The sequence below is a fragment of the Penaeus chinensis genome, chromosome 37 (assembly GCF_019202785.1).
Source record: "Penaeus chinensis breed Huanghai No. 1 chromosome 37, ASM1920278v2, whole genome shotgun sequence".
Lineage (NCBI taxonomy): Eukaryota > Metazoa > Arthropoda > Malacostraca > Decapoda > Penaeidae > Penaeus > Penaeus chinensis.
This window is the reverse complement of record NC_061855.1, coordinates 14,503,674-14,516,173: the sequence shown is the minus strand read 5'-3', so window position 1 is coordinate 14,516,173 and position 12,500 is coordinate 14,503,674. Positions and strand designations below refer to the sequence as shown.

The following is a 12,500-nucleotide window of genomic DNA, read 5'->3' as shown; positions in this document are numbered from 1 at the left end:
TGTGTTTGTGCACGTGTGTGCATGTGTGTTTGTGCACGTGTGTGCATGTGTGTTTGTGCGCGTGTGTGCATGTGTGTTTGTGCACGTGTGTGCATGTGTGTTTGTGCGCGTGTGTGCATGTGTGTTTGTGCGCGTGTGTGCATGTGTGTTTGTGCACGTGTGTGCATGTGTGTTTGTGCACGTGTGTGCATGTGTGTTTGTGCGCGTGTGTGCATGTGTGTTTGTGCACGTGTGTGCATGTGTGTTTGTGCGCGTGTGTGCATGTGTGTTTGTGCACGTGTGTGCATGTGTGTTTGTGCACGTGTGTGCATGTGTGTTTGTGCACGTGTGTGCATGTGTGTTTGTGCACGTGTGTGCATGTGTGTTTGTGCACGTGTGTGCATGTGTGTTTGTGCACGTGTGTGCATGTGTGTTTGTGCACGTGTGTGCATGTGTGTTTGTGCACGTGTGTGCATGTGTGTTTGTGCACGTGTGTGCATGTGTGTTTGTGCACGTGTGTGCATGTGTGTTTGTGCACGTGTGTGCATGTGTGTTTGTGCACGTGTGTGCATGTGTGTTTGTGCACGTGTGTGCATGTGTGTTTGTGCGCGTGTGTGCATGTGTGTTTGTGCACGTGTGTGCATGTGTGTTTGTGCACGTGTGTGCATGTGTGTTTGTGCGCGTGTGTGCATGTGTGTTTGTGCGCGTGTGTGCATGTGTGTTTGTGCACGTGTGTGCATGTGTGTTTGTGCACGTGTGTGCATGTGTGTTTGTGCACGTGTGTGCATGTGTGTTTGTGCGCGTGTGTGCATGTGTGTTTGTGCACGTGTGTGCATGTGTGTTTGTGCACGTGTGTGCATGTGTGTTTGTGCGCGTGTGTGCATGTGTGTTTGTGCACGTGTGTGCATGTGTGTTTGTGCACGTGTGTGCATGTGTGTTTGTGCACGTGTGTGCATGTGTGTTTGTGCACGTGTGTGCATGTGTGTTTGTGCACGTGTGTGCATGTGTGTTTGTGCACGTGTGTGCATGTGTGTTTGTGCACGTGTGTGCATGTGTGTTTGTGCACGTGTGTGCATGTGTGTTTGTGCACGTGTGTGCATGTGTGTTTGTGCACGTGTGTGCATGTGTGTTTGTGCACGTGTGTGCATGTGTGTTTGTGCGCGTGTGTGCATGTGTGTTTGTGCACGTGTGTGCATGTGTGTTTGTGCACGTGTGTGCATGTGTGTTTGTGCACGTGTGTGCATGTGTGTTTGTGCACGTGTGTGCATGTGTGTTTGTGCACGTGTGTGCATGTGTGTTTGTGCGCGTGTGTGCATGTGTGTTTGTGCACGTGTGTGCATGTGTGTTTGTGCACGTGTGTGCATGTGTGTTTGTGCGCGTGTGTGCATGTGTGTTTGTGCACGTGTGTGCATGTGTGTTTGTGCACGTGTGTGCATGTGTGTTTGTGCACGTGTGTGCATGTGTGTTTGTGCGCGTGTGTGCATGTGTGTTTGTGCGCGTGTGTGCATGTGTGTTTGTGCGCGTGTGTGCATGTGTGTTTGTGCGCGTGTGTGCATGTGTGTTTGTGCACGTGTGTGCATGTGTGTTTGTGCACGTGTGTGCATGTGTGTTTGTGCGCGTGTGTGCATGTGTGTTTGTGCGCGTGTGTGCATGTGTGTTTGTGCACGTGTGTGCATGTGTGTTTGTGCACGTGTGTGCATGTGTGTTTGTGCGCGTGTGTGCATGTGTGTTTGTGCACGTGTGTGCATGTGTGTTTGTGCACGTGTGTGCATGTGTGTTTGTGCACGTGTGTGCATGTGTGTTTGTGCACGTGTGTGCATGTGTGTTTGTGCGCGTGTGTGCATGTGTGTTTGTGCACGTGTGTGCATGTGTGTTTGTGCGCGTGTGTGCATGTGTGTTTGTGCACGTGTGTGCATGTGTGTTTGTGCACGTGTGTGCATGTGTGTTTGTGCACGTGTGTGCATGTGTGTTTGTGCACGTGTGTGCATGTGTGTTTGTGCGCGTGTGTGCATGTGTGTTTGTGCGCGTGTGTGCATGTGTGTTTGTGCGCGTGTGTGCATGTGTGTTTGTGCACGTGTGTGCATGTGTGTTTGTGCGCGTGTGTGCATGTGTGTTTGTGCACGTGTGTGCATGTGTGTTTGTGCGCGTGTGTGCATGTGTGTTTGTGCACGTGTGTGCATGTGTGTTTGTGCACGTGTGTGCATGTGTGTTTGTGCACGTGTGTGCATGTGTGTTTGTGCACGTGTGTGCATGTGTGTTTGTGCGCGTGTGTGCATGTGTGTTTGTGCACGTGTGTGCATGTGTGTTTGTGCGCGTGTGTGCATGTGTGTTTGTGCACGTGTGTGCATGTGTGTTTGTGCACGTGTGTGCATGTGTGTTTGTGCACGTGTGTGCATGTGTGTTTGTGCACGTGTGTGCATGTGTGTTTGTGCACGTGTGTGCATGTGTGTTTGTGCACGTGTGTGCATGTGTGTTTGTGCACGTGTGTGCATGTGTGTTTGTGCGCGTGTGTGCATGTGTGTTTGTGCACGTGTGTGCATGTGTGTTTGTGCACGTGTGTGCATGTGTGTTTGTGCACGTGTGTGCATGTGTGTTTGTGCACGTGTGTGCATGTGTGTTTGTGCGCGTGTGTGCATGTGTGTTTGTGCACGTGTGTGCATGTGTGTTTGTGCACGTGTGTGCATGTGTGTTTGTGCGCGTGTGTGCATGTGTGTTTGTGCACGTGTGTGCATGTGTGTTTGTGCACGTGTGTGCATGTGTGTTTGTGCACGTGTGTGCATGTGTGTTTGTGCACGTGTGTGCATGTGTGTTTGTGCACGTGTGTGCATGTGTGTTTGTGCACGTGTGTGCATGTGTGTTTGTGCACGTGTGTGCATGTGTGTTTGTGCACGTGTGTGCATGTGTGTTTGTGCACGTGTGTGCATGTGTGTTTGTGCACGTGTGTGCATGTGTGTTTGTGCACGTGTGTGCATGTGTGTTTGTGCACGTGTGTGCATGTGTGTTTGTGCACGTGTGTGCATGTGTGTTTGTGCACGTGTGTGCATGTGTGTTTGTGCACGTGTGTGCATGTGTGTTTGTGCACGTGTGTGCATGTGTGTTTGTGCGCGTGTGTGCATGTGTGTTTGTGCGCGTGTGTGCATGTGTGTTTGTGCACGTGTGTGCATGTGTGTTTGTGCACGTGTGTGCATGTGTGTTTGTGCACGTGTGTGCATGTGTGTTTGTGCACGTGTGTGCATGTGTGTTTGTGCACGTGTGTGCATGTGTGTTTGTGCACGTGTGTGCATGTGTGTTTGTGCGCGTGTGTGCATGTGTGTTTGTGCACGTGTGTGCATGTGTGTTTGTGCACGTGTGTGCATGTGTGTTTGTGCACGTGTGTGCATGTGTGTTTGTGCACGTGTGTGCATGTGTGTTTGTGCACGTGTGTGCATGTGTGTTTGTGCGCGTGTGTGCATGTGTGTTTGTGCACGTGTGTGCATGTGTGTTTGTGCACGTGTGTGCATGTGTGTTTGTGCACGTGTGTGCATGTGTGTTTGTGCACGTGTGTGCATGTGTGTTTGTGCGCGTGTGTGCATGTGTGTTTGTGCACGTGTGTGCATGTGTGTTTGTGCACGTGTGTGCATGTGTGTTTGTGCACGTGTGTGCATGTGTGTTTGTGCACGTGTGTGCATGTGTGTTTGTGCGCGTGTGTGCATGTGTGTTTGTGCACGTGTGTGCATGTGTGTTTGTGCACGTGTGTGCATGTGTGTTTGTGCGCGTGTGTGCATGTGTGTTTGTGCACGTGTGTGCATGTGTGTTTGTGCACGTGTGTGCATGTGTGTTTGTGCACGTGTGTGCATGTGTGTTTGTGCACGTGTGTGCATGTGTGTTTGTGCACGTGTGTGCATGTGTGTTTGTGCGCGTGTGTGCATGTGTGTTTGTGCACGTGTGTGCATGTGTGTTTGTGCACGTGTGTGCATGTGTGTTTGTGCACGTGTGTGCATGTGTGTTTGTGCACGTGTGTGCATGTGTGTTTGTGCACGTGTGTGCATGTGTGTTTGTGCACGTGTGTGCATGTGTGTTTGTGCACGTGTGTGCATGTGTGTTTGTGCACGTGTGTGCATGTGTGTTTGTGCACGTGTGTGCATGTGTGTTTGTGCACGTGTGTGCATGTGTGTTTGTGCACGTGTGTGCATGTGTGTTTGTGCACGTGTGTGCATGTGTGTTTGTGCACGTGTGTGCATGTGTGTTTGTGCACGTGTGTGCATGTGTGTTTGTGCACGTGTGTGCATGTGTGTTTGTGCACGTGTGTGCATGTGTGTTTGTGCACGTGTGTGCATGTGTGTTTGTGCACGTGTGTGCATGTGTGTTTGTGCACGTGTGTGCATGTGTGTTTGTGCACGTGTGTGCATGTGTGTTTGTGCACGTGTGTGCATGTGTGTTTGTGCGCGTGTGTGCATGTGTGTTTGTGCACGTGTGTGCATGTGTGTTTGTGCACGTGTGTGCATGTGTGTTTGTGCACGTGTGTGCATGTGTGTTTGTGCACGTGTGTGCATGTGTGTTTGTGCACGTGTGTGCATGTGTGTTTGTGCACGTGTGTGCATGTGTGTTTGTGCACGTGTGTGCATGTGTGTTTGTGCACGTGTGTGCATGTGTGTTTGTGCACGTGTGTGCATGTGTGTTTGTGCACGTGTGTGCATGTGTGTTTGTGCACGTGTGTGCATGTGTGTTTGTGCACGTGTGTGCATGTGTGTTTGTGCACGTGTGTGCATGTGTGTTTGTGCACGTGTGTGCATGTGTGTTTGTGCACGTGTGTGCATGTGTGTTTGTGCACGTGTGTGCATGTGTGTTTGTGCACGTGTGTGCATGTGTGTTTGTGCACGTGTGTGCATGTGTGTTTGTGCACGTGTGTGCATGTGTGTTTGTGCACGTGTGTGCATGTGTGTTTGTGCACGTGTGTGCATGTGTGTTTGTGCACGTGTGTGCATGTGTGTTTGTGCACGTGTGTGCATGTGTGTTTGTGCACGTGTGTGCATGTGTGTTTGTGCACGTGTGTGCATGTGTGTTTGTGCACGTGTGTGCATGTGTGTTTGTGCACGTGTGTGCATGTGTGTTTGTGCACGTGTGTGCATGTGTGTTTGTGCACGTGTGTGCATGTGTGTTTGTGCACGTGTGTGCATGTGTGTTTGTGCACGTGTGTGCATGTGTGTTTGTGCACGTGTGTGCATGTGTGTTTGTGCACGTGTGTGCATGTGTGTTTGTGCACGTGTGTGCATGTGTGTTTGTGCACGTGTGTGCATGTGTGTTTGTGCACGTGTGTGCATGTGTGTTTGTGCACGTGTGTGCATGTGTGTTTGTGCACGTGTGTGCATGTGTGTTTGTGCACGTGTGTGCATGTGTGTTTGTGCACGTGTGTGCATGTGTGTTTGTGCACGTGTGTGCATGTGTGTTTGTGCACGTGTGTGCATGTGTGTTTGTGCACGTGTGTGCATGTGTGTTTGTGCACGTGTGTGCATGTGTGTTTGTGCACGTGTGTGCATGTGTGTTTGTGCACGTGTGTGCATGTGTGTTTGTGCACGTGTGTGCATGTGTGTTTGTGCACGTGTGTGCATGTGTGTTTGTGCACGTGTGTGCATGTGTGTTTGTGCACGTGTGTGCATGTGTGTTTATATATACATAAATATATATATATATATATAAATATATATATATATATAAATATATATATATATATAAATATATATATATATATATATATATATATATATATATATATATATATATATATATATATGTATATATAAATACATATATACACAAACATCATACTAACATAAATACACACACACACACACACGTTCTATAGGAATAATGTATATGAAGACATTAAACAATATATAGTAGCTTAAATTGTAAACTAGAAATGGTTATGAAGATAACAATAGATATAATGAAACTTCAATACATAGTTATAGAGATTTTTGGTTCCAAGACAGCAGTGAATTTAAGATTATTTAGCAAAAATTAAATAAACTAGATATCAAACAATGAAAGGAACCTGCTATGATATGAGCAAATTACCATAACCCGGGGAAAAACATGAAAAAAAGGCTTAACAACAATAAATATGCCGCTGGCATGAACAAGACAATATCCCCAGTCTTACCTTGCTCTCAAGCCCAATCTTGAGAAATGAGCCTATGATGATAAGGATGTCGTTGATGCATATAAGGATGTACCAGAAGTTCACAAATTCCATTCGCTCCTCTATGGTAAGCTCTTTGCCAAAGTACCGTTGGAAGAACACCACAGTGGCCTGCAACGAAAAAAAAGTGTGGATTAATTGGGCTCACCGATGGAAATATGCACGTAAAATATGCCTTGTCATTTCTTAAATTGTTTTTCCCTTTCTAACGGTTTTACAAAATAATCCCCCCTGTCCACCTTGAAACAGAAACAGGAGGAAGAAGAAAAAAAAAAAAAAAAAAAAAAAAAAGTATACTGACCTTTTTCAGAATCTGTGCTCTATAGATAGCCCTAATGCACATACACAGCGATGTGATGCAGGTGACAATGCTAGCCACATTGATCACTGCTCGCCAAATCTGGGAAAAAATGGAATTATAAAACAGATATGTAAATAAAAAATAAAATGTAGAAATGAAAATTACACACCTTAATATTAAAAAAATAAAATATATCAATAACAAAAAAAGTAAAGAATCAAATATACAATTATAAATCAGATTTGAAAGCAGAATTCAAGAAGGTATTAAAATACGAAATAGAGGAAAAATGTGCAAATCTAATGTACACATCAGTAAGCCTAAAAAAAAAAAAAAAAGTAAAAAGTAAAAGTAAAAGATAAAAATGCAGAAAAAAATCCCTTTTCAATGACTAATGGCCTACAAATCAAAACTCACCTTAAGTGTTCTAGACTCTGAAGCCAGATTAACAGATCCAGTGCATTCCAGGACCTTTGCACCAACGTCCAGCTCCACCAGGATCTGTCCGTCATGATCATGGTTGTTGAATACCACCTGAGGGGGGAAGTATGAAGATTAAGATTTTTCTTTTATGTATGGGTATATGCATAAATGCGGAAAAAGATAACATAACAAAGGGGAGGCATAAAGTCTTGTCACCACACAAGTGTTCATGTGCCCCCAGCCTAGAAGCCACACACCAGTCAAAGAGTAGCTGCTCAGTTAACCCAATGGCGACGGGTCACGGCTATCGCCGTCATAACAATACGCACGATGTGCGGCGTGCGGCTGTCCGCAGCGGCGCCGCGCCAAAACGCCCCGAGGCAATGATTCGGCTTGAGGGACCGATATCACGCGCTCAGAGTCGGCGCGCTGCCGCCGTTCGCCAGAGCGTAGAGTTTTTTTTAATTTGCTATACCCGGCGCCATTGGGTTAAACCTAATGTCCAGATTTTGGGCCACATGTGGGTGAAGTGCCTGGATCCACAGAGTTTATAACATCATATAATCATAATGTCAATAATAATAATAACAACAATGTAGATTCTAATACCATTAGAAAACATTTTTCATGTAAACTCAAGGAAAGGGGAAAGTTGGTGAAGTCGTATAGGTGTACTAATAGACTACTTGGTGGCAGTGGTTAACCTCCTCCCCATCTGTTCCCACCCAACTACCATACCTGATTTTTAAAAATCATTATTCCACCATTTCACCTTCAGACATGATGGTCACCAAAGTTACATTTCACAACTTGTATTTTTAGGCCTTATGATTTACTTTTTATGGGGAGGGTTGTATATGATAGACCAAGAATCAGCATTCACAAATATGAAATAAAGATGTATATAACTGGAAAGGAATCCTAATTCTTTCTTTTTATTCTTGTGTTACAAAGACATAAGTAAATCTGGCCAAGATGAAACTGTTAAAAATAAATAATACATCTGTGTAATGATTCACTATGAAGGGTTTTCCAATATTCTGAAATATCTTTTGGTATCATTCACCTTCAGGTTTAGATGTATTTAAGGGAAGGGGGAGGGGGGAGACAAGCCATAACTCCTCTCTCATGTGGAACTTTACAGTGAAACTTTGCCATAGTATAGGTTGTGATTTTATCTTCTTTTTATGATCTTTTAAATTTCATATTGAATATTAGCCAGATAACCCATTCAGGTATATCTATTTTCTAACAATTCCAAAACACAAACATGGAAAAGAACACCCAACTTCTAACTTCTCATCCCATTCTATTGACCCCAACACCAGAGTAATCTATAGACTAACCTTGCCAGTTAGCCGATAGCATTCTGGGGTGTCAAAGGGCAAATTGACACGCAGCTTGATGGTACGCAGCTGGAAAGTGAAGTCTGTGTTGAGGAGCAGGTCAAAGTTGAAGGTGAAGTTGTTCTTCTCCATGAAGTCCTTTGTGGACCAGTCAGTCGCATTGGCCTCTGAGGGTGGGATCTCTATGCATGCTGAGAGAGAGAAAAATAAAGAGTGAATATATGAAAACACTGCTGATGGGTAATGTGCTATTCACTCTTGGTACAGGCATTAGGTGACATCCATCACAGCATCATTTAATGGGATGAGGTCTTGTGTGCTTGACCATCAGCTGGACAATTGCCTAAGCATAGAGCAGCGCACACTAATGTATGCCTGTCCTCACCAGATTTTGCCAAAAATGTTATTCACAAACACTGCTACTTACACTGGGTGACATCATCATCCAGAATATATGTGTTGTTGTCGATAAAGGCTTCACCTTTCTTGTAGTGCGACACACAGAGAACTGGAGGAACAACACTTCCATTTTTGTGCTCATAAGTGTAGGTGCCAATAGCTGTCTCTCTGATGTGTGCATACTGTAATTTAAAAAGTAATCAAGTCATGAAAGCAAAAACAATAAAAGATATTTCTGATTACAATTTTCTTTGATTTGACTATATGCAACTAAAATTTACTCTACATTCATTTCATACATAATTATCTCACAAGCAATATACAATCTTCACTTTTTATTTGTGCGCACAAATCCACCTGCAACCCCATCTACAGTCACTCACACACTTAATTACTCTTGTTCAACTCTTACCGTCGTAACAGCATAATCCAAGTATTCGAAGAATGACGCCTTCTTATAGACTGCCAGGGGGCCATCAGCAGGGGGGTACACCTGAATTTCACGCGTTGTGTCCCACCCTTTGATGAACAGATGCGAGAAGGAGATCTTGGTGTCCCACAAGTAGTTGACATGGTTGTACCGCTGCTGGGCAAACAGGCACAACTGGGGGAAGGATGATGAAAGTAGTTTCTTTTAACTTGCCTCTTTGCTATTCATTGAAGAATATTATACACAGTTTCCAAATTAATTTCAAAGCAGGATCCTGAGCATGGAAATAGCATCCCCCCTGGAGGCAATACTCTTCCAGTCATGGCTCACAGATAATACATTACACATTTGTTTATCAATGGAAATAATCCAAAAGACCATTCATAAATGCCCAGTGAGTAATCAACCTCCAAGAACTCTGTGCACTTGTGGTGAGTCATTCTTGTCACCTCTGCCTTCAGCCAAAATGCTCATGAAAGGAAATTTGCCTCCCCCAGCCCATGACAGTATGTTCACATCACCCGCCCCTAAAGCTAAGTTTTTCATGACATGATGGGTATGTCATCCAGTTTGTAAGGGTTAACAATGGGAATAAAAACATGGATCTGTGTATCAAATATCAAAACTTATTTAGTCAAAAGTTCCACATGTTCATATATCAATCTGCAAAACAGGTCAACAAATCCATAAATTCTTGTACATGTTTATCATTCAGTCAATCTCTATACCATAAGTGTCTTCATGACAGATCTGTGAATAAATGCTTCCACTGCCATCTACCCCCCCCCCCCCCACCTCATTTCCTAATAAGCAATCTCTCCATCCAATATGGGTTCCTCACCTGTGCTGTGACTACCACAATCTTGAACACTTGCAACAACAACTTCCAGGGAAACCTACGCCGTGCATGCCACTTCTCCATGGGGTTCATGAAGAAGAACCTGTAAAGTTTATAAAAATTATTTACTTGATCACTTATAATTGATTTCCTTATTCTCTCACCGACTCCATATTCACGTCCATATTCACTCAACCATCGACTCACTCTCTCTCTCTCATTAACCATAAGAGGCTTAACCTCTTACTCTTTTACTTGCATTTCACACCTTCCTCCTCCTCCATTCTATATTCTTTCCTTATCTTCCCTTTTCCCTATGTCCCTTGTCATTCAATTTAAAAAACATACTAGGAGAGAAAATACATGTGCAACAAAACCAGATTAAAAAAGTGATCAAAAGAATACACATTACAAAAAAAAGCACATAAAATAGATTGAGACAGCAAAAACTACAACAACCCTCACTCGAGATAAACACACTCACTTGAGCCTTCTGCGTATTCTGTCAGCCGAGATCGTGTGGGCAAAGACACCCCTTGCTGGATTCGAGGTGGAGGAGTCATTGAGGGGGCTGTAGTCCGTGCCAGCACCAAGGCTCCCAAGGGTTGAGGATACTGAGCCATAGCGAGTTCCGCCATTGCTCTCAACAGCGGAGACTTTGATCTCTGGGGGTGGCTGGCTGTAGACCTGCGCCATCCGCTCCAGCTCTGTGGGTTACATGTACATTGAGGTGCTATGCACAGAAAAGAAAAGAAAAGAAAAAAAATAATAATAAATAATTCCCCCCCCCCCCCCCCGTAACAAAGTCATTGCCATTTCTTGAGTTCTGCAAATAACAGCACCATTTTTGAGAAACATGTTCAGGGAATTTTCATTGAAAAAGGAAATCTGTTAGTCAAAGGAATATATAACACTATCTTCTGTATCAAAATATATTAAGCTAACAGACAGGCTATCCAACAGGGCCACAAAGTAATTATAAAGGTGATCACAAGTGACTAATGTTAGTACATTTTCTTTCTACAGATATCCTAAGACTAATTACAAATGGCTCATCTTAACCTTTGAAACTTAACTCCCCCAAATTCATTAACAGCCTTAGAAAACTAGAAGAGGCATTGTAATGGTCAGTATTCATAAAAGCACTTTAGAATTAATAAATAAATTGGTAAATAAAGAAAAGAAAACATTTCGTTACCTTTTTAAACTATGTGAAAGATACTTTAAGATTCTTAACTCTTGAAAAAATTACGTTAGGTACTTTTCAAACATTTAAATAAATTGTCTCTCTATCAAGACATAATTTATGCAAATACAGTATTACCTCTAATCAAGATTTCTGGTGTCAAAGCATTAAAACAACACCAAACCCATAATAATGTATCCAAGCAATGACTTTCTATCTTTCCCAACAAACTTAATATAGCAAAATACAGAATGTATAGGCTAATTCACAAAGAATACAAAAAACAAATATAATGCCAAACACATTTAGACAGAGATTTTTAACATATCTAAATCTTACCAAGAGGCTCAAACTCTTGGGGGAAAAAAAAAAAAAAAAATCCATTCCTTTGTCCCAACACATATATCATACATCACAAGAGAGAAAAAATCTAAGGGTTACAGAGATAGTCTAAATATACATATACCATTTCTTGTTTTGACCCTGCCTAAAAGCACAATAAGGACAACAACAAATGAGCACTGGCTTGTCTATGGCTTTTTCTAAACATGCTTATTAGTCATCTCATTTATCTACTTCGTAATTGATATAGCCTACAATCGCTGCTAACTTATCATACTTTAGCTAATTTTGGAAATGCTGGCACTTAAGTCATATTAGGTTCTATAATCAGTTGCAGACATATTTGAGAAACCAATACACACCCAAAGAAATAAATTATTTAAAAAGTCAAACACACAAGAATTCAAGAAATCATATAACAAAAATATAATCAAAACAACTACACTCCAAATCATAATGGCAAAAAAATCATGAAGCATATGAAACTCAAGTCACTGACTAATATTTGACTCCCTGGTGACTAAGCACTTGTAAAGCCATCTATGTGTAAATGCAATAAACAATCTAAAATCAGAAGAGTCGTGCCACACATACACACCCAGCCATCCCTAGTGGCAATGGGTTAATCCAACTTCTATACCAAAGGTCTTTTTCCTCTGCTTTACCCAATTACATTCTTCCTTTTATCATCACTCTTTTATATTTGTCCCTTCAATCTTGTCATTTCCTCCACTCTGGATCTGATCCTCTGTATTCACACGATAGAGAACCAATGCCTCCGTGTGGGAACGAGAATGATTTGGCCTTTAAATCACAGTCTTCATCAGAGCAATATTTCTGATAAATAATTTTCTTCATTCAACTTTCAGTATTAGATTTGAAAAATGAATCACCTTTGAGGAAAAGAACAGCAAAAGATTAACATGGTATCAAAACACCCACCTAGGAGAAAGCCCTTTATCAGGAGTAAATGAAAAGATAAAATTATTTGGAGTAACCTTCTTCAAACTTAGCAGCTGTGATAAAGTGGGAGAGAGGGAGAAAGGTAAGGAGGGAGAGAGTGAGGGAAGAGAAA

General features: G+C 43.0%; 1 protein-coding gene across 9 annotated transcripts in view; it reads right to left on the bottom strand.

Moving 5' to 3' along the window:
- LOC125045427 (mucolipin-3-like) overlaps positions 1–12,500 on the bottom strand; it is a 39,166-nt gene that overhangs the window by 16,426 nt on the left and 10,240 nt on the right. For all 9 annotated transcript variants that reach the window (XM_047642661.1, XM_047642660.1, XM_047642662.1 and 6 more), the window contains exons 2-9: positions 10,382–10,604; positions 9,901–10,000; positions 9,042–9,233; positions 8,658–8,811; positions 8,231–8,421; positions 6,879–6,995; positions 6,462–6,560; positions 6,122–6,271 (exon numbers count right to left, since the gene is read on the bottom strand). In XM_047642661.1, the coding sequence (XP_047498617.1) occupies positions 6,122–6,271; positions 6,462–6,560; positions 6,879–6,995; positions 8,231–8,421; positions 8,658–8,811; positions 9,042–9,233; positions 9,901–10,000; positions 10,382–10,604 (1,226 nt within the window). The remainder of the gene's footprint in view (positions 1–6,121; positions 6,272–6,461; positions 6,561–6,878; positions 6,996–8,230; positions 8,422–8,657; positions 8,812–9,041; positions 9,234–9,900; positions 10,001–10,381; positions 10,605–12,500) is intronic.